Genomic DNA, 25,726 nt, shown 5'->3' with positions numbered 1-25,726 from the left:
AGCGCCTTCGTTCCCTCTGGCGACGCCTTCGCGCCAAACACACCGTGACGTGGAGGCATGTGGCGGGTCACAGCGGCAACAAATGGAACGACTACGTCGACGAGCTAGCTGCTCGCGGCAGGCAAGGTGACAGTGGCTCAAACGCTGCCGAGTGGGCGGACAACACCATCCCGACGGACACTCCCGACGAGGGGAGCGACACGGAAGGACCCGCCCCCGCCCCTCGGGGCGGGGGCCCCCGCCCCCCCGGGGGGCCCTTTGGGGCCCCTCCAGGGGGCGACCCCTCCGGGGAGGCCGGCCATCCCCGTGCCGGTTCTCCCCAACCAACCCCGCCGGCAGCGCGAGCTGCCGGCCACATTGAGCGGTTCGTCCGCGTCGCGCACTCGTCCCAACCGGGGGCCGCAGACTCGTTCTGCGCGCCAACGGCTGGTGACGCTGTGTTGCCCTTGAGCTAGTCCTTCCCCGGTCGCCTAGCCTCTGCGCTGTCTGGCGGACGCCTGTATGCCATGCACGCGGACCACGCTTGCGTGGATACGTGGCTGGCAGGCTGACCCGTGTGCGGGGTAACCCGCGCACGGGGAAGCTTCACGGGTTCGAGCCGTCAAACATTGAGCAGCGGAGGTGTGCCGAGGGGGACCGGGAGGCGGTAAGCCGTCGTCGCCCGGCGCTGCATGCAGCACCGTGGCGATGGCGCTAAGAGGTTCCTCTTTTCCGCGCCCCCCCCGCAAGGCGCGCGATACACATATGTCCCACCATGCAGAGCGCATCTCTCTCTCTGTTGTGCGAGGCGTGAACCGCGCCATTCGCTCTCACCTGGCAACCCTGTCTGCACGTCTCGCGCGCGCGTGAACAGGGCTCCAGGCCCCAAATTACGTGTGAGTGTTAGAGTTGTTTGGTATTGCTAAAAATCTCTCTCTCTCTGTTGTGCGAGGCGTGAACCGCGCCATTCGCTCTCACCTGGCAACCCTGTCTGCACGTCTCGCGCGCGCGTGAACAGGGATCCAGGCCCCAAATGACGTGTGAGTGTTAGAGTTGTTTGGTTTTGTTGCTTACATAAAGTGGGGCGAGGTCGTCAGAGAAGAAAACCAGCAAGCAGCGCCTCAAGGCCGCCGCATCCAACACAAAGAGAGTCGATGCTGCGAAGCTGCGCAGCGAGGACAGCTCGACGCTCATGCGGCGCTGCGGTCGGGCAGCGCAGGATGATGTCGTCGGGTACCGTCACGGTACAGCTGGACAAGCCCTACGAGACGTTCAAGCTTGAGTCGGAGCCGCCCATGACGGCTGAGGTGAGCGTGGCCGTGCAGTGGGGAGAGCGGCTGGGGCAGCCCCACCCGCAATTTCACATGCCACCCACACCCCTCCGGCGGCCGCCGCCACCTTCCAAGGCGCCTCATTCCATGGAGCCGCCGGCCGCGCGCCTCTGTCACGACACTCTCCCCCGGCAGGTGACGCGGGACGAGCTTCTCGGCTACTACTCGCTGATGTATCGCATGCGACGGATGGAGATCTCGGCGGACACGCTGTACAAGGCCAAGCACGTCAAGGGCTTCTGCCATCTGTACGACGGGCAGGAGGCGATCTGCGTCGGCATGGAGGCGGGCGCCACGTGGGGCGACTCGGTCATCACGTCGTACCGCGACCACGCGTGGCAGCTCTCGCGTGGCGACACGGTGACGGGCGTGCTCTGCGAGCTGCTCGGCAAGCAGGGCGGCTGTGCAAAGGGCAAGGGCGGCTCGATGCACATGTACAAGGCCGACGCCAACTTTTACGGCGGAAACGGCATCGTCGGCTCGCAGGCGCCGCTCGGCGCGGGCATCGCCTTCGCGCACAAGTTCGCCGGTGACGGCTGCTGCTCCTTCGCGCTCTACGGCGACGGAGCCGCCAACCAAGGCCAGCTCTTCGAGGCGCGACGCGCTGCCCCCCACCTCCCCCCGCCGCCGCCCAGCCCCACGCGCGCTAGAGCCGCCTCGCCTGCCCGCCCCGCCAGGCGCTCAACATGGCTGCGCTGCTCCAGCTGCCGCTCGTCTACGTCTGCGAGAACAACCAGTACGGCGCTCTCGCCCGCCCGAGAAGAGCTCCATCCCACCTCGAGCCGCCCGCGAAGCTTCTCGGACGCTTCGCCTCTAGGCATGGGCACCTCCAAGAAGCGCTCCTCGGCCAACGACGACTACTACACGCGAGGAGGGTACGTGCCCGGCATCAAGTGCGACGGCATGAACGTCCTCTCGGTGCGCGAGTGCACCAAGTTCCTCAAGAAGCACGCCGTCGAGGCGACGCCCAGCCTCGTGCCGAGATCCACTCCAGATCCCACTCCTGCCGCTGCTGCGAAGGAAGGAGAGAGACCATTCCGTTTTAGGTCGGACCGATCGTCGTCGAGTTCGACACGTACCGCTACCACGGCCACTCCATGTCTGACCCGGGCATCACATACCGCAACCGCGACGAGGCGCACCCCCCCCGGGGACCCCCGCCCCAAAGGTTCTCTCTCTCTCTCTCTCTCTCTCTTTCTCTCTCTCTCTCTCTCTCTCTTTCTCTCTCTCTCTTTCTCTCTTTCCCCCTCTTTTTTTTTTTTTTTCCCTTTCCCTTTCCCTTTCCCTCCCCCCCCCCCATTGCCCCCCCCCCCCCCCCTATCGCCCCCCCCCCGCCCCCGCCTGCAAAAGGTGTCGCAAGTCCGCGCGGCCCGCGACCCTGTCGACCGCGCCAAGCGCTACTGCATCGACACCGAGCTCGTCACCGAGGCCGAGATCAAGGAGATCGACAAGGAGGTCAAGGCGGAGGTGGCCGCCGCCGTCGAGGCGGCCAAAGCGGCGCCTCCGCCCGAGCAGTCCGAGCTGTGGACGGACGTGCACGTCGGCCAGTCCAAGGACTTCTTCATGCGCGGGCCCGACATCTCAACCTCCTCCGGCGTCTACGGCACCAATCGGTGAGACCGCACGGGGGAGAACGCGGGCCGAAATTTCTGCCGTGGGGATGTGGCGATGGGAGGGGGGAGGCCGCAGGAGCGTGGTGCGTGCGCCGTGCGCGGCTGGCAGCCTGAGGGTGGGCGGTGCGGCATTGCACACGCGCTGCCGCGCCACTAAAAAGACACCCCTCTCTCGCGCTCTTCTGGTGAGATTCTGGAGAGAGGGGGCAGCGGGCACCGGCCCGGATACGCGGCTTTGCTCTGCTCGTGTGTGTGTAGTGTGATCCCGATGGACGAAATACCACAGTGCACAGAGAGCGAGCTTGGACCATGTGGACGCGTTGGTCTTGTGCTCGCTTTTGGTGGAGTTCGAGTTGGACTGAGAGAAGTGAGATGAACCGCTTGCCTTACCTTTAATTTTTTGAAGTGCCTTTTTTGGTCTTTGCGTGAAACTGCGCGCACGCTAATAAAGAAACTGGCGGACCTGACCCGTATCTGCGACCTGTCCTCGATCGAGTGTACTAGCCCGTTGGAGCATGTGGAGCGGCCCTGGAGGCTCTTCCTCTTGCGCGGCGCGCGTGGCGCGACCCGCGAGCGCGCGCGCTCTCACTCTCCCTCTCTCTCTCTGACGTATCTCTAGAGCGACTTCGGGGCCGAGGAAGGCGGATCTGTCCGCTGCACCTCACACGTTGTGGTGGAGCTGGTCGGCGGCGGGTGGGGCACAAGCCTCGCCCCCCCTGGCGGACCAGGCGCGCGGGAAGGTGGAGGGGCGAGGCTTGTGCGGCGGCTCCTGCTCCTTCTGGCGCGAGGAGGAGCGGCCGACCGAGCCGTAGGCGCGGCGCGGTTCGCTCGAGGGGCGGCGGCGGTGCTGCGCGTGGTGCACGAGCGAGAGGGCGATGCAGAAGGCCTAGCGAGGGAGAGGGGAGGGACCGAGGGAGAGGGGAGGGGTGTGAGGTGGCGGAGCGAGGAGGGGGCGGATGGTTTGGGGGCGGTGGCGTCGGCCTGGAAGCAGGAGAGGGGCGACGAGTACTGGAGCGAGAGCGTCGAGCTGCTCTGCGTCGCGCGGAAGACCTGCAGCGGGGGGCGTCGGGCACGGGTCGGGGAGGGCTGCGGCGGAGGGCGAGGCCTTGTGTGCGGCGCACCGTCCGTCGCTGGCTTGCGGCAGTCCCCTCTCCCCCCAGGGTGAGCTCGACGGTCCCTCCCTGCGAGACAGGCGCGGGCGGGCGTCAGGCTAGGCAGGGCGGGACGCCCGGCGGCGTGGGGCGAGGCGAGGGGAGGGGGCGAGGCGTGCGGCGAGGGGAGGCGAGGCGAGGGGAGGCGAGGCGAGGCGAGGCGAGGCGGGGCGTGGGGAGGCGCCTCTTTGCTCGTCCACAAGCCGGAGAGGGTCATGATGTGCTCGCGCGCCTGGCCCGCCAGGAAGCGGGAGATGATGCCGTCCTCGGGACGGAGCACGCGGAACTGCGCCGCCGCGCCCGACGGCAGCACGCGAGGCACCAGCACCGAGATGCGGTTGCCGAGGCCGGCTCCGCCGACAAAGACGGCTCCGAGCTCGCGAGGGTACGAGTAAAAGTTGGAGGGGTCGTCGCACAGCGTGTAGCGGGTGCAGTCGGCTGAGCACTTCAGCTGCGCGCAGAACGAGTTGGTGCCCACCCGGCTCGACTCGGTCGGGGTCAGCCGCACGTCGTATTGAAAGCCGCCCTCGGCGTTGCGGTGGCGGAAGGCGGAGAAGGCGAACGCAGGCGCGACGCCGGTGGAGATGAAGCAATCGTACCTGGGCGGCCCCGCACGGGCCGTCTCCATCATGGCTGTCACCGCGCCGGCGCTGTCTGGGGTCGGGTTGAGTAGCAGCTCGACGGTGGCCGCATCGTCCGGCTGCGGCGCCCGAAGCAGCTCTGCGAGGTCCATTTTTCGCTCCTCAGAGAGCTCAGGCAGCGGCGGCGCCTCCGCCGCCGGGACGGAGCTCGCCACCGGCCGAGGGCGGGTGGCGCCGGCGGCCATTGGCACCGGACAGCGGGCTGTTTTTTGGCGAGCGATCGCCGACGAAAAATCGTCATTCCAAACATCGACGTGTCTCAGGTAGTGCTGTGAATGGAAACACCTGCTGCACTTGGGGTGGGACGACAGGGGTAGACCGTGCTGTTGCTGTGAACAGCTGGGGCACGCGCCTTATCTGGGGACTTGCGGCTCGGGTGCGACCTCTAACCGCGGGTCGCAGACCGTGCTCTCGGTGTCCGATGACATGGCGCCTCTTCACGATCAGCACGCCAGTCTGTTCACAGGGTTCGTTACCCAGTTTAAGAAAGGCTTGAAGAAAACACACCCTCAGAAAAACACCCTCATATAAAAACGACCGGAGCCAGCGCGCTTGTGGCTTCCACTCACAAGCACGCTTTTCCACGTCTCCGTCCCCGCTCTACCTAAGGCTTGCCGCTCGAACCAATGGCGGTGGGCGGGTGGGGACGGAGGTGTCGCCTCCGTGCTCCGTCCCCACCGTGCTCCGTGGAGGCAGCGCCTCTCTCCCCGCTCGACCTATAGCGGTCGGCGGACTCGAGTTCGAGTGGGGACGGCGGCTCATATTGCTAAATATAAAATTCCCACCCACCCACTCACCCGGGTGGGGGAATATAAAAATACCTTAGGGTGCTGTGCGGGTGTGAATACAAGAGCGCTGCGCTGAGAACGAGCAGAACACAGCGACTACGACGCTCTCGACTGTAGACTGTAATTTAAAAAATCCGTTACGCGCAACGGCGGGCGACGTGCAATTTCCGTCCAGCCAGGGCGCAGCGCTGCACGAAGGAACCTGCTGCCGCCGGTTCCAAGAGAAGAGAGAAAAATCTCTCTCTCTCTCTCTCTGGTTCCAAGCTCCCTTCGCTTCGTTCGTCTCGTCCAATACGCCGACGTGTGATATGGGCTGCGGCGCGTCCGCCCACGCTGCCGCGCCGGGCCGCGCCTCTCCGCCGAGCAGTCTCGAGAGGAGGGGCGGGCCGCCGCAGGCGGGCCAGGGAGGGGCAGAGCAGCTCGCCTCCATCCACCTGCGCCTCGACGAGCTGTGGGCTCCGCTGCTCGATTCGGTCGAGGCGCGGCTGAGCGGCGCCGAGGACAGCCGCGCCTCGTGGGACTCGCTGACGCCAAGAGGGCTGGTAGAGCTCCTCTTTGAGGCGTCGGGCGCGCTCGGGGCAGCGCGATGGGCTGGCGCCTGCGAGACCGAGGCTCTGCTCGCCTTGCTCCTCGAGCAGTGGACGAGGCGGCTGGAGTCTGCCGTCTGCGCCGAGCCCGCGTCGGGCGCTCCGCCCGAGGCTGACTGGGTCAACAGCTCGCTGAGGCGGCTGCTGGCCCTCCTCGGAGTCGCCTTCTTCCGCGTGGTCTCCGTGGAGGACGAGCCAAGCATCCGCGCCAAGCTTGCGTGTCTCGGCGAGCTGGAGGCGAGGCTCGGCCTGCAGCCGCGTCTCTTGAGCGCGGCGCTCGGGCCGCAGGGCAAAGCACTCCTGCTATATGTTGACGCGTGCGTCGTGGCTGACTCCAGATTCAGGCTGCCGTGCGAGCGAGCGACCGCGCTGTGGGACACGTTTGCGCTATGGAGCGACTCGCCGCACCGCGTCTCGCCACACGGCAGCGCCCGGAGCTTGGGCAGCGCCAAGCTCTACCCTCAGTTCCGGTCTCGCGATGGCGGGCTGGAGCACGGCGAGGGCCACGGGCCGCGAAAAGAGTACTTTGCGCTCATCGGCGAGCACCTGGCGCGCGGCGGGGACGGGCGTCCGGCGCTCCTTCCGTACGACGGCAGTCACCGACAGCACTGGTTCGACGGCAGCCTCGAGCAGTCCGCCGAAACGGAGGCGCTGCTCCGATGTTCCGGGTGGCTGCTTGCACAGGCCGTGTGCAACAGGTGCACCGTCGAGATTTTGCTACCGACGCTGCTTTTCGCAGCCCTGTGTGCGGAGCCTGGCGTGCGGCCCTTTGCTCCGTCGCTCGACGCGCTCGCCGGGCTGGACCCTCAGGCAGCGGCGTCAGTGCGTGCGGTGCTGCGCATGGGCCGCCGCGAGTTTGAGGAGATGGCGGCGCTGGAGGGGCTCGCGGGGCTGGGCAGGGAGCAGTACGCGGAGCGGGCGCGCGAGCGCCTCGCGGGGGGAGGCGAGGGGGGCTGGCAGCTCAAGGCGCTGCGCGAGGGGTTCCAGGCGGTGCTGCCGCCAGCGATGCTGCGCGGGATTGGCATCTCGCCCACGCAGCTCTGCGCAATCGTGTGCGGCGAGCCAGAGAGCCACGACCGGCGCCTCCGCGACGTGTTTCGGGTCGTCGAGGACGCGGCGCTCGCCGGCTGCCCGCCGCTGCGCGAGGCGCTGTGGGCGGTGCTCGACGGGTGGACCGAGGAGGAGAAGCGGAGGCTCCTCGCCTTCTGCACGGGGTCGGACCGCTGGCCCCAGCCAGGGACCGCGGTGCTCTCTGTGCAGCTCCCCTTCGCGCCGAGGGGTCGCAGAGAGGAGGCGGCGATGGCGCTGATGATGCCGCAGGCGCACACGTGCGACAATGTCCTCGAGCTTCCAAACTACTACCTGGCACTCGCCGCTAGCCGCGGCGAGGAGGCGGGCGCCGGCCCGCCCAGCCCGGGCTTTGCCGCGGAGCTCCGCTCCCTCATCCACGACCGCTTCTCCACCGCGGTGAGCCACTGCGCATGCTACGGGCTGGACGACCTGGGTGGGGCCGGGCCGGCGGCGGCAGCCGTGGCGGCGCGGAGGGCGGCGGAGCAGCTCGGCATCGGGTTCCAGGCGGACAGGGACGACGAGCCGAGCGCCTCGCAGTGGTCGACGTCGCTCGACTCGGAAACGGTCGAGCTGGCGCTGGCCGAGGCGTCTGGCGGCGCGCCCGTTGAGCGAGGCGATGCATCCCTGGCGGCGCGCCCGAGCTCAGAGGAGGAGGACGGGGAGGAGGTGACCCTCCACGAGCTGGAGATGCTCGCGTCGGAGCTGGAGGAGCTGGAGCTCGGCTGAAGAACACAGTCCAGTGACCTAAATAAATAAATACAACGGTCAACTCTGAGACGAGATGGGTTCTCTAGGGACACATGTGTCCCCGCCCCCTGCGCCCTGCGCGATCTTCTTGTGAGGATCTTCAGATTCTTTTTAATCCTGTGACCTGCAAGCGCCGCTTAGGGAATTATTTTCGCACCGCAACACTGTGGGCACGGGGCCACGGGCACGGGGGAGGCTGGCGCGCACTGGCACTAACACAAGGCACAAGCGGCTTAAGGTCTTGCACCACGGTACTTGGAAATAAAGAAAGAAAGAAAAAACCGGGCTTCCAACTTTTTCCAGGGTATGGTATGGTACCATCGGCGGCCCAAAGGGGTGGGGGTATGGTCCTTGATAGCAGCATACCATACCCCGTGAAAAGTCCCAACCCTGGCGTGCAACGGCGCATTCTGGACCCAGGACGCGCAGCAGAGTGCGCCGCCCTCCGAGCCCCTCCCGCGCGCCCCGCCCCTCCGCTCCCTCCGCGCGCCTCGCCCGTCCGCGCGCCCCGCCCCTCCGCGCACCACCGCGCTCCCCGCCCGCGCGCTGTGCCGGCGGGCACCACCGACCCACCTCCGACCCACCGTGGCATCCGATGGCCAGATGGTGGGCGAGGGGACGCGCTCCACACCACACCGACCCCATTCCTCGCCCCTCGCGGCAGATACGTCCGCCGCGCCACAACAATGTCGGAAGCCGCCGACAGCTTCAAGGACATCGCTGTGCCCGAGGGCAGCGACCGGCGCGAGCTGTACAAGAGCCCGTACCGAGCCATCTACACGTACAAAATGTCTGCGCAGGAGCTCGATGAAAAATTCCGCGAGGCCATCACTGGCGACCACCAGAAGGGCGGGTGGCAGATCAAAAACGACGAGCGCGTGAAGTATGTTGGCAAGCTGGAGGTGTCCAAGGAGGTGAGCGAGGATGGAGACCCCTCCAACAAAAAGAAGTTGGACTACAAGGCGCGGCCACGCTCTCTGCGCGCGCTTGCGCAGAGCCCGCCTCCCTGCCCGCGCCGCCTCCCCGAGAGCCTTGCGCCTGCCCGCTGGCCGACAGCGCTGCGCCGGCCGACACTGGGGCGGGCGATTCCAGAGCGCGCCCCATGGCGCCTGCCGTCGCCGCGCTCTCGCCACCCTGGCGCCGCCCTGCGAGGCTCGTCCAGCAGAGTCCAAAGCTGGCCACCGCCGCGCGCGCAGGTGAGCTTTGAGGATTACCCCGAGGCGGGCATGTCTGCCCTCAAGTACTACACCATCCAGTCGTACACAAAGTGAATGCGCGCGTTGCGAGGACGAGGCAACAGAGAGAGGAGAGAGCAGCAGTACGCGTATCGCCAGCCCATGTCACCCGAGGCCTGAGGGGCGGCTCCGAGGCAGCCGCACGGCCTGGACACTCGAGGGCATTTGCTACTGTGCGCGGCAGGAGCGCCGCCGCGAGACATCCCACCTGTCCGGGGGCGCCTTGCAGCTGTCAGAGACAAACGCTGCCTGCCACATGCGACGCGCGACGCCGCAGTGCATGCTCGTTTGCAGCTCTTGCCAGTGCCCTGTCTCGTGTGTCTGCGCGGGTGTCCCGAGAATTATTGGACTAGGAGTAGGAATTGAACGTTCGTGTGTACAAGCTACAACGTAAAGCCGTGTCCACACGGACCAAGACAGAAGACTTTCAAGGTCAAGTGTCAAGAGAGAGACGAGAAGAGAGAGAGAAGAGTCGTCAGGCTCAGGGGCGCACCCGCACGCCGGCGCGCGCGCGCGCACACACACCACACACGCCCTCATCCCGCGCGCACCGCGCGCCGGCCGCCGCGCCCCGTGCGGCGTGCGCGACGCCGCCGGCGCGCGTGTGTCGTGTTTTTGGCAGGCGGCCGGGGGGCGGGGGGGGGGTCGTCTCCCTTTATCGTTTCTCCGCCCGCACCCCGCGGCAGGCGCAGCCGCAGGCCGCGCAGCCGCAGGGGCGCGCCAGCCAGCGAGGCGAGCGGGGGGCCCGCGCCACACACCGCGGGTCATATCCCCACTAAGAGCTGTTTAACGTTGGGAGCTGAACAGTGTTGCTACAGTAGTGTTAATTTTAACAGTAACAACAGAATAAAAGTGGGGCTCCCCAACAACAGTAGCTAACGTTAGGCCGGCTGAACAACAATAAGGAAGGCCTTGGCAGTACCCACGACGATCTCCAGCGTCCAGTGCGGGTAATACCCGAAATACCTGGATACCCCCGGGTATTTTCGGGTTTTACCCGTTTTTTTTGCCGTTTTCTGCTTGCTGGCCGCTGAACAACAGTGACAACAGTAACAAACAGTAACAGCATGGGCTGGGGTGAACACTTGAACAACGTTAAGGATTTCAGCCAACACTAGCGCAACTGTTAGGCCCAAAGTTAATGTTAAACAGCTCTAATTTCCCCACGCCCCACGCGCGGCCCCGCACCCTCTTGATTTTCACGCCGGCATATCGACGCCGGCACACAGGTGTCGCAGCCCTCACACACGACAAGTCACACGACAGTCGACACAACACCCGGTCAGGGTCACACGCAGAGGCGCCGAGCGTTTTTGATCTCTCGGTCTGTAGGGGGCCGAGCCGCCTCGGGGACGGGGTGGCGGGCGGGCGGGCGTTTTGAAAAACAGAAAACAGAAAACAGAGGGGGGCCAGGGCCCCCACTTACGGCTTTACGATTAGACACACGCACCTGGCTCCTGGGACAAGGCGAGAACGCGCAGCATGCAGTTCAGAGCGGAGAGGGGGGGGGGGGGAGCCGCGGGGGCGACGTCCCGACACGGCAGGTTGGAGCTGACCCCGGGAGAGAGAGAGAACAGCGATGGCACCGCACGCGGCGCACACCTCCCAGAGAGGGGCCAGCTAGGCGCCTAGGCGCTTGACCGCCTACAGCTCTAGCGGGCCCGCATGCTCGTCACGGTGGCATAGGGGGTGCTGATGATATGGCTTTACACCGCGTCGCAGCTGCCAGCGCTAGCCAGGAGCTCTCCCCGTCGAAACACACACCGTTCGCGGGGTCCGCGGGCGCCAGGGCCCAGGGCCCAGGGCCCACAGCGGCCCAGCGGCCCAGGGCCCCGCGCGCATGGTATCATGATGGAGCACTTGGAGCACTTGGTGGGGGTTTTGAGTACCTTAAGGTACTTGGTGGGTTAAATTTATAAATTTTTCACGAGACGTCTGGGTTCCAACTTTTTGCGGGGTATGGTATGGTACCCTCGCGGACCAAAGGGTGGGGGGGTATGATCCTGACCGCCCAAGACTAGCCCTCGACAGGGGTGGGGGGTATGGTCCCTCGGCCCCTCCCTCACGCTGCCGCCGCCGAGCCCGCAGCGCCATGAGGTAGGAGCACGCGCCCGTGTCGCGGAGCTGCTGCAGCTGCTCCACGCTCCACTCGCCCACACCCTTCTGGTTGCGGAGCGCCTCAATGTACTACAAGTCCCCCGAGATATGCGCCGCTGGCGCAGCCAGGCAGCCAACCCGCTCGAGGCGACCACCGGCGAGGCGACCACCGGAGCGGGGGAACCCACCGGAGGGGCACCCGCCGGCACGGCGATGCCGATGAATGACCTCGCCGGTGCGGTGGCCCGCGGGGCGGCCGGCGCGGCGGCCACCGGAGCCGCCCGCACGGGGACGGCCGGCGCGGCACCTGCTGGTGCGGGTGCGGCGACCGGCGCGGGTGCCGCGCCCGCCGCTCGCCAGGCGATTGCCAACTTCGCCGCCGCGCTCTAGAGAGCATGTGGAAGACGGCGGCCATCCGCGCGTATCTAGTGTGCGTGTCGGTGTCTGCAGCCTCCTGGAGCTAGCAGTAAGGCGGCCGGCGGTGGGGCGACGAGGGGGTGGGTGGGTGGGGGGGGGGGTGCGGGGGTCCCGTCCACCCGTCGGCGGGGGAGGCTGGGTCTGTCAGCAGGCGGGGGGGCGCCGGGGCGCGGGGGGGGGGCGTATGGTCTCGAGGTGGGTTGCGCGAGAGTACCATACCATACCCCGCAAAAGTCCGAACCCTGGTCGACAGTGTACGACACACCACACCGCGCGATAGACCCAATTTTGTTTTTTTACCTTTTCCAGCAGCGCTTATTTTCACACATTTTTTGTCGTCCTTACTCTCGGGTTTTCCAGTGGCGGAGTGGGAGCAGGGGGGTGTCGGCAGACCGTCCGCAGTCCGGTCGCGGCCGGCATGCGTCTGTCGCGGAGCTCGACTCCCTCTCTTTCTCCTCCCCCGCGTCTCTCGCCACCCTCAGCCTCACCGCTCCCGATCGCGATCCCACCTTTCACGCAGAGACCAGGCAGAGACCGCCCGCGGCCGCGCCACGCCCTCCGGCGCAGTGTGGGCGATGGGCGTGCGCGTGTGTCGAGAGAGTGTGAGTGAGGCGTCAGCGCGCCGACGCTGCGCACGAGCACCACCAGAGCAGGCAGAGAGCCTAGCGCTCGTGGTCACGGCGGGCCCACTAACACGTTAGCTTTCATGCACGGTCATGTGCCCATATCAGCGGCCGCGGCAGGCGCTCCCTGCGCCACTGCGCCTCCACCCACCCCCGCAGCACTGCTCTTCGCCTTCACTTCTCGAAGGTAGGCGGCGACGGTCATGCGCGCAATGTTGTTCTCGCTCGCGCCCTCGCGATCGCGCTTTTGGCCCGACTGGGAAGGGGGGGCAGGGGCAGGGAGGGCGTGTGTGTAGCTCCCCGTCGGCCCCTCGCCCGGCGATGCCCAGCTGTCCCTCTCTACGCGGCAGTCATCTCTACGCGGCGCCTGTGCTTGCGGCGCTCCGCCCGCCGCCTCGGCTGCCTCCGGACCGGCCGCCTCTGCTGCGCCACCCGCCTCTGCGCCGTCCATCTCCTCGAGCGGGACGCGGTACCGCTCCTGCGCCGCAGCCGGCAGGGGGGGGCAAGTGCTCTCTTGCTCTCTGGGCCAGGCGCTCTCTGGCGGGAGGGCGGGGCAGGGGAGGGGTCAGGCGCCTCGGGCTGCCGCTGCCACGAGCAGAGCGTGTCGAGCAGCCAGTGGTCCCACACCACCGAGACCTGCCCCTGCCGCTGCGCCGCCTGCCGGATCTTGGCAGCCTGCTTCCACCCCTCGGTCTGCCTACAGGGGCGGGGGCGGGGAGGGGCGGGCGGGAGTAAGGCTCTTCTTCCGCCGCCCGCCTCGCGAGGAGGAGATCAAGCCGAGATTACCCGAGATTGTGCCTCGCGAGGAGGGGCTCCGCGGCCGCTGCTGCCTCGCTGCTGCCTCGCTGCTAGCATCTCTGCTGCCTCGCTGCTAGCATCTCTGCTGCCTCGCTGCTGCCTCGCTGCTAGCCTCGCTGCTAGCCTCGCTGCTGCATCGCTGCTAGCATCTCTGCTGCATCTTGCCTCGCGACGAGGTGGGTCGCCTCCTCGACAGACGACGTCACTTCGCCTGCGGGGGAGGCAGCCTCCCGAGCTCAGACCAGCCACAGACGCACGCGCAGACTGCACCACACCACGCACCTCCGCGCAACCCTCCGCACACTAACACTACCCCCCTTCACATTACTCTTCTTCACACCACCCCTCTTCACACTCCTCCGCGCCTCCAAACTGGCGGACGAGCGCGCACAAGGCGATCTCGCCAAAATCCTTGGTGTCGGGCAGCACCCCTGCCGAGGTGGCGCGGTGGCGCGGTCAGCGCCGCTACTCTCCGCCACAGCCTCGCCGGAGCCGCGCCTGTGAAGGCGACGAGGCAGCGCCGCAGCGCCGTGCCGCGCGCCTCCGCCAGCAGCTGCCTGCAGGTGCGCCTCAGCCGCTCAACGCGGGCGGGGGGTGCGTCCCGCACTGCGCGGCGTGGCGGTGCGGTGTGGCACTGCGGTGTGGCGGTGCGGTGTGGCACTGCGGTGTGGCACTGCGGTGTGGCGGTGCGGTGTGGCGGTGCGGTGTGGCGGTGCGGTGTGGCGGTGCGGTGTGGCGGCGCGGTGTGGCACTGCGGTGTGGCGGCGCGGTGTGGCGGCGCCTGGCGTCGGGCGGCTGGCGGAGCGGGCCGTCGAGGGACCATGGTGCCCTCTCGGCTGGCGGGTAGAAGCGCTTGTGCAGCGAGCTGAGCTGCGAGCTGAGCTGCATCAGCCTGCGCCAGGAGAGCGGAGAGGTGAGGGGCGGAGAGGGGGAGGGGCGGGGAGGAGGAGGGGCGGGGCCGGCGCTGGCGGGGCCCCGCGCGCCCGTTGTCTCCGGCGTGGCCTTGGAAGCGGCGCACCTTAGGGGGGGGGGGGGGGGGGGTCTCGGCCGGGAGGCGGTGGCAGTGGGGCGGTGCGCCGCGTGGGCACCAGCAGCAGGTTGGACAGGTCCGCCTGCAGGGGGGCGCGAGGAGAGGGAGGGGTTGGGCCCGGGACTAGCTTCCGGAGGGACTAGCTTCCGGCGGACTATCTTCCGGAGGGTCTAGCTTCCGGAGGGTCTAGCTCCCGCTGTCTCTCGGCTGTCTCTCGCCTGCCACACGTCCGGAGTGTCGTCGACGATGAGCGCCATCTGCTTCTCGACGACGGCGCTGGGAGGGAGGGGAGGGGAGGCAGGGTGAGGGGGAGGAGGCTTCTCCTAGGCTTCTCCTCCAGCCGGGCCCGCGTCCCCTGAGAAGGCCGCCCCGCCCCGCCCGCCCCCACCCCGCCCTTCGCACCGCTCGAGCGTCTTGAGCGTGCGCGACTGGTCGGCGCGCCAGCAGCAGACGCCGCCCGTGAAGTGGGTCCGCTTGGGGTCGATGACGGCGAGGACAGCCTTTGGGGCGAAGCACAGGGGGTGTGCGACTCCCCGCAGCTTGGGGGCCGCTCTCCCTGTCCCCCTCCTCTCTCCCTCCCTCCCTCTCTCCTCTCTCTCCCTGCCTCCCTCCCTCTCTCCTCTCTCTCCCCGTCTCTCTCCCTCTCCCTCGCTCCCCCTCCCTCTCTTTGTCCGTCTCTCCCTCCCTGTCTCTCGGGCCGTGCGCCTTGACGTACTCCTCATCGCCCATCGTGTAGAGGTACATGATGAAGCTCTCCCCCGTCGTCGACAAGAAGTGGCTGAGTCTGCGAAGGGCAGGCGAGCCACGGCGTCGTCGGGCGGTGACAGCGGAGAGGCGCTTATGGCCAAGCAGTTGCGGCACGGTGCGGCGGGGAGACGCACCCAGGCCGGAGCTGCAGGTCAAAAGCCTCGCCGCGCACGTGGATGAGGTGGCCGGCGGGACTAGCGCCGGCGCGAAGCCTTTGTGCGAACACGAGCGTCTCGTCGAGGTCCAAAAGCAGGTACAGTTTGCGCCTGCCGAGCTTATTCTCAGCGTCGGCGCGCTGCAGCAGCGCGACGTGCTGCTGCATCTCCTCCTCGGAGCACTGCGCGCCGTCGTCGCCGAGCGCACGCGTGAGCAGCTGCCGCAGGTTGCGCCGCGGCGAGCGCGCCAGCCAGTCCTCCTCAGCGAGGCTCGCGTGCGACATACACCCAACCGCGCTCCTGAGTGTGGAAGAAAACCGCCTGACGCAAAGCGCACTCTCCCCTCCTCGTCCCTGATCGTCCTTCCAAAATCCTGTTCGTGCAGGTGGGGACCTTGTCCTCCTCCCATCCCTCGTTTGGTCCTCTGTTTGCTTTCCTTCTTTCCCCTGCCCTCGCTTTTGTAAAATGGAGCTAGGCTAGGGTTGCGCAGCTATGAACAGGAGCGAGTTCGCGCTGCGCTAGGCTCAGACGGCGAGTTCGCGCTGCGCCAGGCTCAGTACGGCGAGTTCGCGCTCTGCACCGCGCTAGCGGCAGGGCTCTTCTTGCGGAGAATTTATCTCTCGGCTGCCGGTTGGCTCGCCAACATAGTCTGAGGGTTAGGTTTCTGGAGCCTCGGGTGCTTTTACGCTTTTGATCGGGTCAGGGGAGAGTGCGACTTTTACCACTTTGGTCGTCTCGGAGCGCCCAACTTTTAGCATTTTTCAAGTTTTTCTTCGGCGCTGCGCGCCGGGTGCAGTAAGTACTAGCTATCCGTCCCGCAAACGCCGCAAACGGCAGAAGTAGTTCCTGCACACTATGCCTAGAAAAATGCCGCTCGCCTCGAAAGCGCCCGCCGGTGTGTGTCCAAACACATGCAGCGCTACAAGTTTGTCACACATTGATAAGGGCGCTGCTGAGCACGAGGCTGAGGCGCTGAGCCGCTGAGCCCGGGGCTCTTTGCGGCGGCGGCGATGCGAAAGGTAAAAGGATCTGGTGGCGATGAAGGTGGTGGAGCTCAAGGAGGAGCTGGGCGAGCGTGGCGAGGCCCTCTCGGGCAACAAGGCGTGGCTGCGCCGCCGGCTGCACGCCGCTATAGCGAGCGAGGATTTGGAGACCGCGCTGCGGGCGCCGCCGGAGAGCAGAATGTCCAAAATTTTCGCGCGCGCCTGCGGCGCGCGACTTTTACCATTTTGCCCCGGGCGGGCCCACTTTTGTCGTTTTGCCCCAAATCTACGCCCGGGCGTGCTTTTAGCGTTTTGACCCAAATCGGCCGAACTTTTAGGATACCCTCAGACTATGCTCGCCAAAGTCTTTTGTTCTCGATGGCGCTGGGTCCGCTGACTGGGGCGGGCGTGGGTGTGCGTGTTTTGTAGAGAAGCAAAAACGCACGTCGTCCGGGTTCTGTCGTGTATCGAGCGTGCGGGCGGCGAGGCGAGGCTGAGCCTGTGGCGAGAGCTAAGCGATAGAGAGCAGTGCGAGAGTTCGACACACGACACACACGACAGAGACACAGACACAGACACAGACACAGACACAGACACAAACATATACACACACACTGCGCTCCACCCAGCTCCCGCGTGGGCAGGGAGACGCGAGCCCGACGCAGTCCGGTGATGGGGGCCCACGCAGCCAGCCCCTGCGATGCAAAGGTTGGTGCTGAGCCGCCGCCGCCGCTCGCTCTCGAAAAGCGTCGCGCTGCTGCCCGTTCACGGAGCGACGAGCGCGAGTTTGGTGGCCAGGGCCTCGCCTGAAAGGGGGGGGGGCGGGGCAGGGGGGAGAAGTGAGGACGTCACCGAGCGGGTGGGGCTGCCGGGAAGGTGGTGGGTGGGGGTGGATGCACCTCAAACACGAGCGAGTGGCGGGAAGACCGTCGATACTCCGGCGGAAGAGTGCTCCCCCGCCGCCCCCTGGGTCACCCCGAGTGACCTTGCAGCCCACGCCGTGAGGCGCTGCTGTCAGGGGAATTTGGGGGCGCGCAAAGCCGCTCGGAGGAGACGGCCAGGAGCCAAGGAGCGGCCGGAGCGCGGCGAAAGACCGAGGGGAAGTGGCCGCCGCATACAGCCTCCGGCGGGCCTCCGGCGGACGCCTGCGGCATGGCGCTGCGCGCGACCGGCCCCTTCTCGGTGCGCTGCACGACGGCCTCGCTCAAACGCGCGCCTGCCGGGGCGGGGCGGTCACGAGACCGGCTGAAATCGCGGCCACAGCTGCTTCGGGGGGTGAGGATGGCTGGGCATGATCAGCTTCTCGCGAGGTGCCCGCGTCCTGACGCAGCAGCGATTTCGCCACCTCGGTCTTTCGCGGCCTTCGCCGAGCGCAGGCGCCGGGTAGGGCCGCAGGGAAATTTCTTTTTGCTCGCACCCCCGCCCGCGCCGAGCCAAAGGAGCTCCGCGGCGCCGCCAGGCGCCCGCCCCGGCGGTTCGCTCGCTACGCGTCGCTCACCGCCGGGGCGGGCGCCTGGCGGCGCCGCTGCGCAAAAATCCTGCAAAGGTGGGGACGTCTCTGTCACTGTCCTCGACCCAGCCCTAGCTTGGCATGACCTTTCTTTCTTTCTTTACTTATTACTTAGAACAGCGGAGAGACACAGATAAAGATGGGGAAGAAAGAGAAAGAGAGAATGAGAGTCGGGCAGAGATCTGACATCTGTGATCTGTCTCGCCCCTGGTGTCGGTAACTGAAAACTGTGAAGGTCCGCGGCCCGCAGCGGCTGCAAGCGCCCAACTACAGGCAGGTTTTATATTACCGAGATCAGAGTCGGTGCCGAACGCAGAGATCTCTTAGAGTGTGCACGAAACGTAAATTGTGCACGCCACGTACGTGTCCGCCTCCGCCTCTCCCGTCGCTTAAAAGTACAACTGTCAACGTGTCAAGTAGCAGCGAAGGGGCGCGCGGGGGCCGGGGAGAACCTGGATGCGTCAGAGGACACCGCGCTCCTCAAACACACGCAAGGCCCACATCAGCACCAGCGTCATCGCCGCGTCCGTGATCGCGTCGCCGGTCTTGAAGCTCCCGTCCCCTGCGTTCCACCCTGCACTGTACTTGACCGCCTGCGCGGCCGAGGCCGCCATCGTCCAGGTCAGCAGCACCCTCGTTTGGTCGTACCTTCGCGCATCGCTCTCGAGCACGCCCGTCAGCAGAGCGGCTGCGACCCAGGTCGCCGCCAGGGCCGCCCCTTCGCCGAGCGCGTTGTTGAGAGCCGGCAAGTCGAGCCCAATCTGGTCGAGCCGCTTCCACGGCAGCCCGCTCAACTGATAGCGATACGCCGCACTGCGAAAGACAGTGGACCAGCCACTGTACCACAGGAGCACTGCCACATCAGCATCCAGCTTGGGCGGCGGCGTCCACTGTCCGGGATCCTGCTGTGCCAGCACGAGCGGCAGCAAGCGACGGTGCGTGCGCTGATGCACATGGTGATTGACGAAAGGCACACGCCTGCGTGGGCCAGACGCGGTCAGGCAGCACGAGAGGGCGATGGCGGCAAGCATGCGCCACTGCCGCCGACGCGAAAGGCGGAGCCTGGCGTAGAGCGGCCCACTACTCTCTGTGTGGGGAGGTCTCTTTGTAGGACCCACCCCCCCCGCCCCCCCCCCCCCGCCCGGCGAAATCCTCGATGGGTCCTCGGAGAGGGTACCCTGGGTGGGCGGGGCAGATATTACTCGCCAGCGGTCGAGCAGATATTGCGAGAAGAATTTGCCGCGGTTTTTGGAGAGAGAGAGAGTTGTTGTTGTTGTCGGTTTTTCCTTTCGATATTTTCGAGAAAATTCGAAACAAGAGAGAGAGATTTTTACTGAGGGAGGGTGAGGAGGATGTAGAGTGTAGAGCGCTGTAGAGCTGTAGAGATGTAGAGCGCTCTGGAGCGCTGAGCGATGTAGAGCGCGATTTTGCTGTAGAGTTTGTTGTAGAGGCTCTACAGCCAAACCGCCGGGAAGGCAGTGACTCAAAGAGGTCGAGCCGCGCTAATGGGGTGTCTCCGAGCTTACTGGAGCTCTGATGGTCAGCCCTGACTATCCCTGACACACAGAGAGTCACTCTGACGGCACCACAACACCCTATAACTGCGTCATGACCAGCCTGCCATGCGTCGCCGGTGCCGCATTCGTCGCTGTGCTTCTTTAGCAGGGGGTGGACTGTCGGCTGCGAGGACGGTCGCATTTGCGCGAGGCGAGGCGAGCATTGCTGCGCGTTGCATGCGCCATGACTCGCGCCAGCGCGTGCGGGAGCTCCTGGCTGAGCGTTGAGTCCAGGCGAGTTGCGCTGGCCACTATCGCTACGCCGAGCCGAGCTGACGCGCCGAGGCGCCGGCCAGTCGCAGCCGTGAGGCATGCCATAGCAGCAGAGGCACCTGCCACCCATTGGGCGGGCAGACAGAAGGCCAGGGCCGCACTGGCAAGTGCAACGCGCCTCATGTCGGAGAGCGACCGTGCCTCATTCGCCGCTTATCGTGATGTAGAGTTTGTTTTGTCGTAGAGATTTCACGTTGTGCGTGTGCGTGTGCGTGTGCGTGTGCGTGCGCGCGCGCGTGTGTGTGTGTGTGTGTGCGGTGCCCGGTGCGTGTGGTGCGGTGTCGTGGTGTGTGCTCTAGAGGTGTGTGAGTGCGTGTGTGGGGTGTGTGTGTGCGCGTTTCAGCGCGTGTGTGAGGGTGTGATCTTTCAAGAACTCTCCTCTAGTAGAGACTAGACTAAACTCCGTCGCCTCGCACACCAGTGTATGCACGGGGACCAGCACGGCCTGCCGTCCAGAGGCCGTCCCACGTCCCAGGCCTGCCGGCTACGCCGACTCCTGGACTCCTTCTACCCGCGACTTGAGTGCCGAGGGGCCACCGCAAGTGTCGCGCCGCCCTGCAAGACCGGTCGGAGGCGGCCCTTCCCACAGATGCAGCAGTGCAGCTCCGGGGAGAGATACGTCACACCGCCCGTCCACTCGTGCCCGACGACGAAGCCGCAGTCCTCGGGACGAAAGCCTCCGGCGCAGCGGCAATGCTCGGCCGCCATCTCGGCGCAGTCCTTCCCAAACGGGTTCCTCCAGCCGGGCGTGTCTGTGCAGCGCTGAGGTGGCGGCGGCGGCGGCGGCGGCGGCGGCGGCGGCGGCGGCGGCGGCAGCGGTGGCGGGGACCCCCGACCCTTGCCGCAGGCGCAGCAGTGCTTCCAGGGCGAGCCAAACTCAGCTGCCGCTGTGTACTCGTGCGCAGGGAGAAAGGCTCCGTCTCTGCAGTGACCCTCCGCTTCGTAGAGGGAGCACGTTGCGCCGTAATGATTGCGCCAGTGTGGCGTGTCGACGCAGGGTGCCGGCTTGCCGCACTCGCAACAATGCTTCTCTGGCTCACCAAAGTCGTGCCCGCTCGTCCACTCCTCCCCCGGCGTGAAGGCGCCGCCAGCGCACCGGCCCGCCGAGGAGTAATCGTCGCACGTCGCCCCAAAGAGATTCTGCCAACCAACGGTGTCGACGCACCCGCTGTCGCTCGAGATGTCCCCTGGTCCTCGATCGGGCGGCTTGCCGCACGCGCAGCAGTGCTTCTCCGGCTCTCCAAAGTCAACGCCACTCGCCCAAGCCCCGGCGGGCAGGAAGCGGCCGCCCGCGCAGTGCTCGGACGCGTACACGTCGCAGTCCACGCCAATGCTGTTTACCCAGCCAGGCGTGTCGACGCAGCCGCCCGGGCGCATATGCACACACACACACACGTATAAAGCCTGTCCACCTGTTTTTCACACCTTTGAAAAGGCCGTTCAAACGCACCCTCTCGCCCCATGCAGCCGGCTGCTTGCTGGTGGCACTAGGGCCGCTGGGACGCGCAAGAAGAATGAGCAAAAAAGACGAAGATGGCGACGAGCACGAGCATGCCAAAGTGGGACTTCGCGTGCGGGTCGAGGGGCAATCCAAGCTCTCTTCAGGGGTGTGGCCGTTACAGGTGGTCGGCCTGGAGGACGGGCCCCGTGCGCGCTCCCAGCGCCGAGCCGCGGCCCCACGCGCCACCTGGGCTGCCTCTGGCACGGCCGGGGTCCGCCGAGAGGCTGGGCTTGGCCGGCGGCGCGACGCGTGGCCTGTGCTGCGTCCGTCTCGGACGTTCAAGCGGCGCCAGCCAGCGGCTCGGCCGCGCATCCTTCACACACGCCGCCACGACCGGGATGAGTGGGCCCAGTGTCGAGCCTTGATGTGAGCTGCATGTGCGCGGCGGCCGTGGCGACAGCAGGTCCACCAGACGGACCTCAAAGCTTGCCGTCGGCGTGCTGTCGTGGCGAGAGCGCGAGACAGCTGCAGAGGAGCCGAGTGCAGTGGCGAGCCAGAGGCTACCTGGGTCACCAAGTGGTAGCCCTTGCCCATTCTGAGCAGGGCTGTGCTTTGGTGGGGTTGTGCTTGAGCGTGTGTGAAGTGGGAGTGCGTGCCGGCGGTGTCTGTGGGTGAAACAGGCGTGTGTGAGGCCGTAAGAGCCATGGTATGAGCCAGAGTGGGCTTCATCACCCCAAATAAGGGCGGTTTGGGACAGCTCAGGCTTGTTACTGATGGCCCTTGGCCAGGAGAGAGACAGAGAAGGCGAGGTGGTGAGCTGGGAAGCCGCTTTGTCTGCACCTGGACGTGTCGCGATGAAAAGTGCCAAGAAGCGCCTTTTGCGGCTATTGCTCAAAACCTTTGGAGAGAAGGCCTACATATTATGACTGCATCCATGCGTCTGGTGCATGAGGGCTGTGGATCGGGACATTTCACGGTCGGTGGCGCCGACAATGACCTCCGTAAAGCCCTCACAATCGCTCGGCACAGGCCACCGGGAGTGCTCTCGAGCGCCTACACCGGAGCATCACGAGCCGGTGTGAGCGCTTGAAGACCCGAGATAAGTGCGGTCTGGGACAGCTCAGGCTTGATACTGATGGGCCTGGGCCAGCGACACCGACCGAGATATGTCCCGACCCGCGGGCCATATGCACCAGACGCATGGATGCAGTCATAATATGTAGGCCTTCTCTCCAAAGGTTTTGAGCAATAGCCGCAAATAGTACTTTTCGGCAGTTCATCACGACACGTCCAGGTGCAGACAAAGCGGCTTCCCAGCTCACCACCTCGCCTTCTCTGTCGCTCTCCTGGCCAAGGCCCATCAGTATCAAGTCTGAGCTGTCCCAAACCGTCCTTATTTTGGGTGATGAAGCCCACCCTGGCTCATACCATGGCTCTTACGGCCTCACACACGCCCGTTTCACCCACAGACACCGCCGGCACGCACTCCCACTTCACACACACTCAAGCACAACCCCACAAAGCACAGCCCTGCTCAGAATGGGCAAGGGCTACCACTTGGTGACCCAGGTAGCCTCTGGCTCGCCACTGCACTCGGCTCCTCTGCAGCTGTCTCGCGCTCTCGCCACGACAGCACGCCGACGGCAAGCTTTGAGGTCCGTCTGGTGGACCTGCTGTCGCCACGGCCGCCGCGCACATGCAGCTCACACCATGGCTCGACACCGGGCCCTCTCATCCCGGTCGTGGCGGCGTGTGTGAAGGATGCGCGGCCGAGCCGCTGGCTGGCGCCGCTTGAACGTCCGAGACGGCCGCAGCACAGGCCATCGCTCAAACAATCGGCCGGTGCTAGGGCCGCCGCAGTCGCCGGTGGGCCCACGGCGATGGGCCTGGTCGATTTCAGCCGACGGGAGGGCAGCAGGGCCGCGTGCGGGGCCTGCGCTAGGATTGCCCCGTCGTGCGCACGGTGTCCCCAGTGTAGGTGGACAGGCTTTATACACGGGTTGTTTGCGGGGCGGCGCACGGCGGGCGGTGAGCACGCTTTCTTTTTGTGTATTGTAGGTATATTGTTGGCAAATCAAGACACAGAGCTCACACAGAATGTGTATTAGTGCACCAATACGGTGTTGTCATCAGTGCCAGTGCGCGCCAGTCCCGTGCCTAGTAAAGAAAGAAAGAAAATAGACAAAAAAGAAAACACAGGGGCCAAACGAGGGACGATGCGGATGGGACGAGGACAGACAGGGTCCCCACCTGCACGAGCAGGATGTTGGAAGGATACATCTCACATACCTTCATATAGGCGCTCGAGACCTCCTCTCGCTGCCTACTCGCTGCCTCGAGCCTCGAGGGAGGAGGGAAAGAAGTCAGGTTGAGCTGGACTCGCCAGTCCGAGGCCCCTCCCCGAAAGCCGCAAGTATTAGCCAGGTATTAGCCTCACGAAACCGAGACCCCTCCCCCCCCCTCGCTGGGCTGGACGGCCCGGTACGTCTTCATGTCCGCTACTGCCACAGCACCAACCGCACGTAGTTGGCTACGAAGGGTTTCAACACCGGAAGTTTAACTGGGACCTCGAGCCTGCGCAGACATTCCTAGGCAAGTGGGAATATGGCGACTACTTTGTGATGGACCATCATGCTGCAGAAGACATTTATCATCTCAGAGAGAACCTCGACTTTTTTCAGACGCCTTTGGATGCTGCACTGCGGGTAGTCGAGATGCGGGGCGACTACCAGCTTCCGACCGGATGGCGGTGGGACAGTGAGTGCGGTCCTGTGCCTCCACCGTCGTCGCTGCCAACGCCACCGCCGCTGCCGCCACCGCCGCGTGTTGTCGCCGGCTACACGCAGCTACCAGACGTGCACGCTAGCAACCCGACTGGCTCCTTTTCCATCTTCAGGCGCCCAGACGAGGGCACTGCCCTTTTGGGGCTTTTGGGGGTTAGAGATCATGTGCCCATAGCTGCCCTACTGCCCCGAGTCAACCGCTTTGAAGAGCTCCTGTCTTGGGCTGAGGAGCGCGCCGCTGCCAACGGCATCACTCTGCCCTACCAGCAGCCCGGGTTCAAGCCTGAATCAGTGATGCCGCCGGTTCGCACCCCGGCCGCCGCCGCTAGCTCGGCCGCCGCCGCTAGCTCCAACTCAGATGATCCTCTAGATCTCCCCCCTCTAACCGCTGATGGGCCGGTGTCGATGCAGCTTGCTGAGCCTGAAGGCGAGGAGGAGCTTAGCTTTATGGACTCGGTGTTCTGTGACCCCCGCCTGAGGACGGTGACTGACTTCTAGCTGTGTGTATCGCGCGCCTTGCGGGGCTGTCGCGGGGTGTGTGCGTTAATACCGCGCAAAAGGGCTCTACCCGCGCAGACGCAACTACTCTGCCGCGGTTCCCCCTTTTGCGCAGCAACACCTTAAACTTTTCAGGCCCTCCAAATTCGGGTCGGAGCGTAGCGGAGTGGGCCCCGAGTTTGAAAAGGGCGACGGACGCTTGCGTCCTAGCCTCCAACAACGCCTCCCCGGCGCAGAGGGGCCCCCGGAGGGATGCACAACCGACCCACGCCACGCCGCTTGCGGCGGTCCTCTTCCCAGCCCGCTGAGTGGCCGTGCGTTATTTTTGTTGATCGGGCCATGCGGAGAAGTGCTGCGAGCGCTGGGAAGGCCGCGGCGGCAGCCGCGGCCGCGGCGACGGGCCTGGCGGTGTACCACGACGAGGAGACGCGCCAGTCCGTCACGATTGGCACGGTCGGGCCCGTGTGCAGACTGTTTGTGCGCGGCGCCAACCACCTGCATGTGCACGACGGCCACCACCTCGAGCGGAGTCTTGCGCGGCCGGCGGGCACAGGGCTGCTCTCTGTGTGCAACCATATCGCCACGATCGACGACCCGCACCTTCTGGCCGCCGTCGTGCCGGCGCGGCTCCTCCTGCGCGGTGCGGCGGAGATGCGCTGGGCGGTCTGCGGTGACGCCCTCCGCCCGCAGCTCCCGCCATCTCCCGCGGATGCGCTCACTCCTCCTCCGCCGGTGTCAGGCCACGACGTGTGCTTTCGCGAGGGGTCGATGCTGAAAAAGTGGGCCGAGGCCAGCAAGGCGCTGCCCATCGTCCGCGGCGCCGGCATCTGGCAGAAGGAGCTCGACACCATCATCGCAAAGCTGCAGCAGGGAGACTGGGTGCACTACTTTCCCGAGGGCAAGATCCGGCAGGACGGGCGGATCCACCCCTTCCGGCGAGGCGTCGGCCGGCTGGTCGCCTCGGTGGAGGAGCCGCAGCGGCTGCAGGTCCTCCCCTTTTACCACGTCGGCCTCGACCGCGTGCAGCCGACCACGCCCGGCTCAACCTCGATCCTCTCGCGGCCGCAGCTGGGCACGCACATACACGTCATCTTCGGCGAGCCGGTCGACCTGTCGCACCTCCTCCAGCTGCGGGGAGAGCCGCCCTTCGACCAGCAGCCGACCCTCCTCTACGAGGTGATTGCCCACACGCTCGAGGAGGAGGTGCGCGCCCTGCGCACCGAGCTGCACCGCCGGCTGGGCGGCGAGCTCGGAGCTGTGCCGCCCGAGGGGGGCGACTTTGGCTGAGGCGTAGGGTCGGCTGAAGCCGCCATGGACCACACTCTGGACGCGGCGATGGATTGCGACGAGATGATTGATTCGATCGTGGGGAGAGAGCTGTCCGCGGGCGCGGGCACCTCTCCGCTTTCCCGCTTGCGACACGTTGTCACAGCTGGAGACGACAGCGCCGCGACCTCGTACTGGTTGCTCATTCTTTTTGTGCACATATAGTCAAATAAGAGTGCAAGTGCCGCGCGCGCTGCCGACTGCCGTGTATGTGCAGGAGGGAGTCCCGAGACATGTCGGTCAGACTCAGAGCTCTTCGGGCCGGATAAAGTTAAATAAATAAATAAAAACGGACACCTCTCTACTGTGAGATGGGTAAAAAGGAACAGGCCCCCGCCGGATAAAG

At 65.9% G+C, this 25,726-nt stretch overlaps 9 protein-coding genes across 9 annotated transcripts; 5 read left to right on the top strand and 4 right to left on the bottom strand.

Moving 5' to 3' along the window:
- Positions 1 to 1,128: 1,128 nt before the first annotated feature.
- EMIHUDRAFT_359239 (pyruvate dehydrogenase E1, alpha subunit) lies at positions 1,129 to 3,309 on the top strand. The gene is made up of 6 exons (XM_005759834.1): positions 1,129 to 1,286; positions 1,446 to 1,904; positions 1,988 to 2,051; positions 2,128 to 2,270; positions 2,357 to 2,446; positions 2,661 to 3,309. Exons 1-6 carry the CDS (start codon positions 1,200 to 1,202, stop codon positions 2,925 to 2,927), a joined length of 1,110 nt encoding a protein of 369 aa, XP_005759891.1. The 5' UTR covers positions 1,129 to 1,199; the 3' UTR covers positions 2,928 to 3,309.
- Positions 3,310 to 3,350: 41 nt separating this feature from the next.
- EMIHUDRAFT_438540 (hypothetical protein) lies at positions 3,351 to 4,925 on the bottom strand. Its single transcript, XM_005759833.1, has 4 exons — positions 4,259 to 4,925; positions 4,045 to 4,104; positions 3,902 to 3,973; positions 3,351 to 3,807 (listed from the first exon to the last, which is right to left on the bottom strand). Exons 1-4 carry the CDS (start codon positions 4,898 to 4,900, stop codon positions 3,424 to 3,426), a joined length of 1,158 nt encoding a protein of 385 aa, XP_005759890.1. The 5' UTR covers positions 4,901 to 4,925; the 3' UTR covers positions 3,351 to 3,423.
- An 886-nt stretch (positions 4,926 to 5,811) lies between these two features.
- Positions 5,812 to 7,887, top strand: EMIHUDRAFT_106507 (hypothetical protein; the record flags this gene model as incomplete). Its single annotated transcript, XM_005759832.1, has 1 exon — positions 5,812 to 7,887. The coding sequence occupies one exon, from the start codon at positions 5,812 to 5,814 to the stop codon at positions 7,885 to 7,887; it is 2,076 nt and encodes a 691-aa protein (XP_005759889.1).
- Positions 7,888 to 8,568: 681 nt separating this feature from the next.
- Positions 8,569 to 9,537, top strand: EMIHUDRAFT_438537 (hypothetical protein). Its single transcript, XM_005759831.1, has 2 exons — positions 8,569 to 8,870; positions 9,105 to 9,537. Exons 1-2 carry the CDS (start codon positions 8,595 to 8,597, stop codon positions 9,177 to 9,179), a joined length of 351 nt encoding a protein of 116 aa, XP_005759888.1. The 5' UTR covers positions 8,569 to 8,594; the 3' UTR covers positions 9,180 to 9,537.
- Positions 9,538 to 11,979: 2,442 nt separating this feature from the next.
- On the bottom strand, positions 11,980 to 15,307 carry EMIHUDRAFT_438535 (hypothetical protein). Its single transcript, XM_005759830.1, has 13 exons — positions 14,990 to 15,307; positions 14,814 to 14,892; positions 14,511 to 14,608; positions 14,327 to 14,384; positions 14,167 to 14,190; positions 14,062 to 14,096; positions 13,860 to 13,970; positions 13,577 to 13,635; positions 13,444 to 13,509; positions 13,244 to 13,289; positions 12,854 to 12,977; positions 12,648 to 12,758; positions 11,980 to 12,536 (listed from the first exon to the last, which is right to left on the bottom strand). Exons 1-13 carry the CDS (start codon positions 15,292 to 15,294, stop codon positions 12,372 to 12,374), a joined length of 1,281 nt encoding a protein of 426 aa, XP_005759887.1. The 5' UTR covers positions 15,295 to 15,307; the 3' UTR covers positions 11,980 to 12,371.
- Positions 15,308 to 16,048: 741 nt separating this feature from the next.
- EMIHUDRAFT_218386 (hypothetical protein) lies at positions 16,049 to 16,666 on the top strand (the record flags this gene model as incomplete). The annotated part of the gene is made up of 3 exons (XM_005759829.1): positions 16,049 to 16,194; positions 16,423 to 16,529; positions 16,638 to 16,666. The coding sequence occupies 3 exons, from the start codon at positions 16,049 to 16,051 to the stop codon at positions 16,664 to 16,666; spliced, it is 282 nt and encodes a 93-aa protein (XP_005759886.1).
- Positions 16,667 to 17,964: 1,298 nt separating this feature from the next.
- On the bottom strand, positions 17,965 to 18,534 carry EMIHUDRAFT_218385 (hypothetical protein; the record flags this gene model as incomplete). The annotated part of the gene is made up of 1 exon (XM_005759828.1): positions 17,965 to 18,534. The coding sequence occupies one exon, from the start codon at positions 18,532 to 18,534 to the stop codon at positions 17,965 to 17,967; it is 570 nt and encodes a 189-aa protein (XP_005759885.1).
- A 1,158-nt stretch (positions 18,535 to 19,692) lies between these two features.
- On the bottom strand, positions 19,693 to 20,714 carry EMIHUDRAFT_359232 (hypothetical protein). The gene has a single exon (XM_005759827.1). The coding sequence runs from the start codon at positions 20,707 to 20,709 to the stop codon at positions 19,840 to 19,842; it is 870 nt and encodes a 289-aa protein (XP_005759884.1). The 5' UTR covers positions 20,710 to 20,714; the 3' UTR covers positions 19,693 to 19,839.
- A 2,680-nt stretch (positions 20,715 to 23,394) lies between these two features.
- Positions 23,395 to 25,341, top strand: EMIHUDRAFT_218380 (hypothetical protein; the record flags this gene model as incomplete). Its single annotated transcript, XM_005759826.1, has 5 exons — positions 23,395 to 23,539; positions 23,750 to 23,859; positions 23,968 to 24,012; positions 24,478 to 24,724; positions 24,794 to 25,341. 5 exons carry the CDS (start codon positions 23,395 to 23,397, stop codon positions 25,339 to 25,341), a joined length of 1,095 nt encoding a protein of 364 aa, XP_005759883.1.
- Between the last annotated feature and the right edge of the window lie 385 nt (positions 25,342 to 25,726).

Source organism: Emiliania huxleyi, assembly GCF_000372725.1.
Source record: "Emiliania huxleyi CCMP1516 unplaced genomic scaffold EMIHUscaffold_79, whole genome shotgun sequence".
Lineage (NCBI taxonomy): Eukaryota > Haptophyta > Isochrysidales > Noelaerhabdaceae > Emiliania > Emiliania huxleyi.
Note: the sequence above shows the minus strand (reverse complement) of the source record. Positions and strands in the feature narration are given on the sequence as shown.

What these genes read in the sequence shown, in the direction of transcription:
- EMIHUDRAFT_359239 (XM_005759834.1), top strand. Translation starts at nt 1,200, where the DNA reads ATGATGTCGTCGGGTACCGTCACGGTACAGCTGGACAAGCCCTACGAG. An exon ending in AGCCGCCCATGACGGCTGAG is followed by an intron (nt 1,287 to 1,445) that starts GTGAGCGTGGCC and finishes CTCCCCCGGCAG; the next exon opens with GTGACGCGGGACGAGCTTCT. An exon ending in CTGCGAGAACAACCAGTACG is followed by an intron (nt 2,052 to 2,127) that starts GCGCTCTCGCCC and finishes CTTCGCCTCTAG; the next exon opens with GCATGGGCACCTCCAAGAAG.
- EMIHUDRAFT_438535 (XM_005759830.1), bottom strand. Translation starts at nt 15,294, where the DNA reads ATGTCGCACGCGAGCCTCGCTGAGGAGGACTGGCTGGCGCGCTCGCCG. An exon ending in ACGCTCAAGACGCTCGAGCG is followed by an intron (nt 14,385 to 14,510) that starts GTGCGAAGGGCG and finishes CCTCCCTCCCAG; the next exon opens with CGCCGTCGTCGAGAAGCAGA. An exon ending in GGCCACGCCGGAGACAACGG is followed by an intron (nt 13,971 to 14,061) that starts GCGCGCGGGGCC and finishes CTCCTGGCGCAG; the next exon opens with GCTGATGCAGCTCAGCTCGC.
- EMIHUDRAFT_359232 (XM_005759827.1), bottom strand. Translation starts at nt 20,709, where the DNA reads ATGCGCCCGGGCGGCTGCGTCGACACGCCTGGCTGGGTAAACAGCATT.
- EMIHUDRAFT_438537 (XM_005759831.1), top strand. Translation starts at nt 8,595, where the DNA reads ATGTCGGAAGCCGCCGACAGCTTCAAGGACATCGCTGTGCCCGAGGGC. An exon ending in AAAAGAAGTTGGACTACAAG is followed by an intron (nt 8,871 to 9,104) that starts GCGCGGCCACGC and finishes CCGCGCGCGCAG; the next exon opens with GTGAGCTTTGAGGATTACCC.
- EMIHUDRAFT_438540 (XM_005759833.1), bottom strand. Translation starts at nt 4,900, where the DNA reads ATGGCCGCCGGCGCCACCCGCCCTCGGCCGGTGGCGAGCTCCGTCCCG. An exon ending in CCGCAAGCCAGCGACGGACG is followed by an intron (nt 3,974 to 4,044) that starts GTGCGCCGCACA and finishes CCCCCGCTGCAG; the next exon opens with GTCTTCCGCGCGACGCAGAG. An exon ending in CCCTCTCCTGCTTCCAGGCC is followed by an intron (nt 3,808 to 3,901) that starts GACGCCACCGCC and finishes CCCTCGCTAGGC; the next exon opens with CTTCTGCATCGCCCTCTCGC.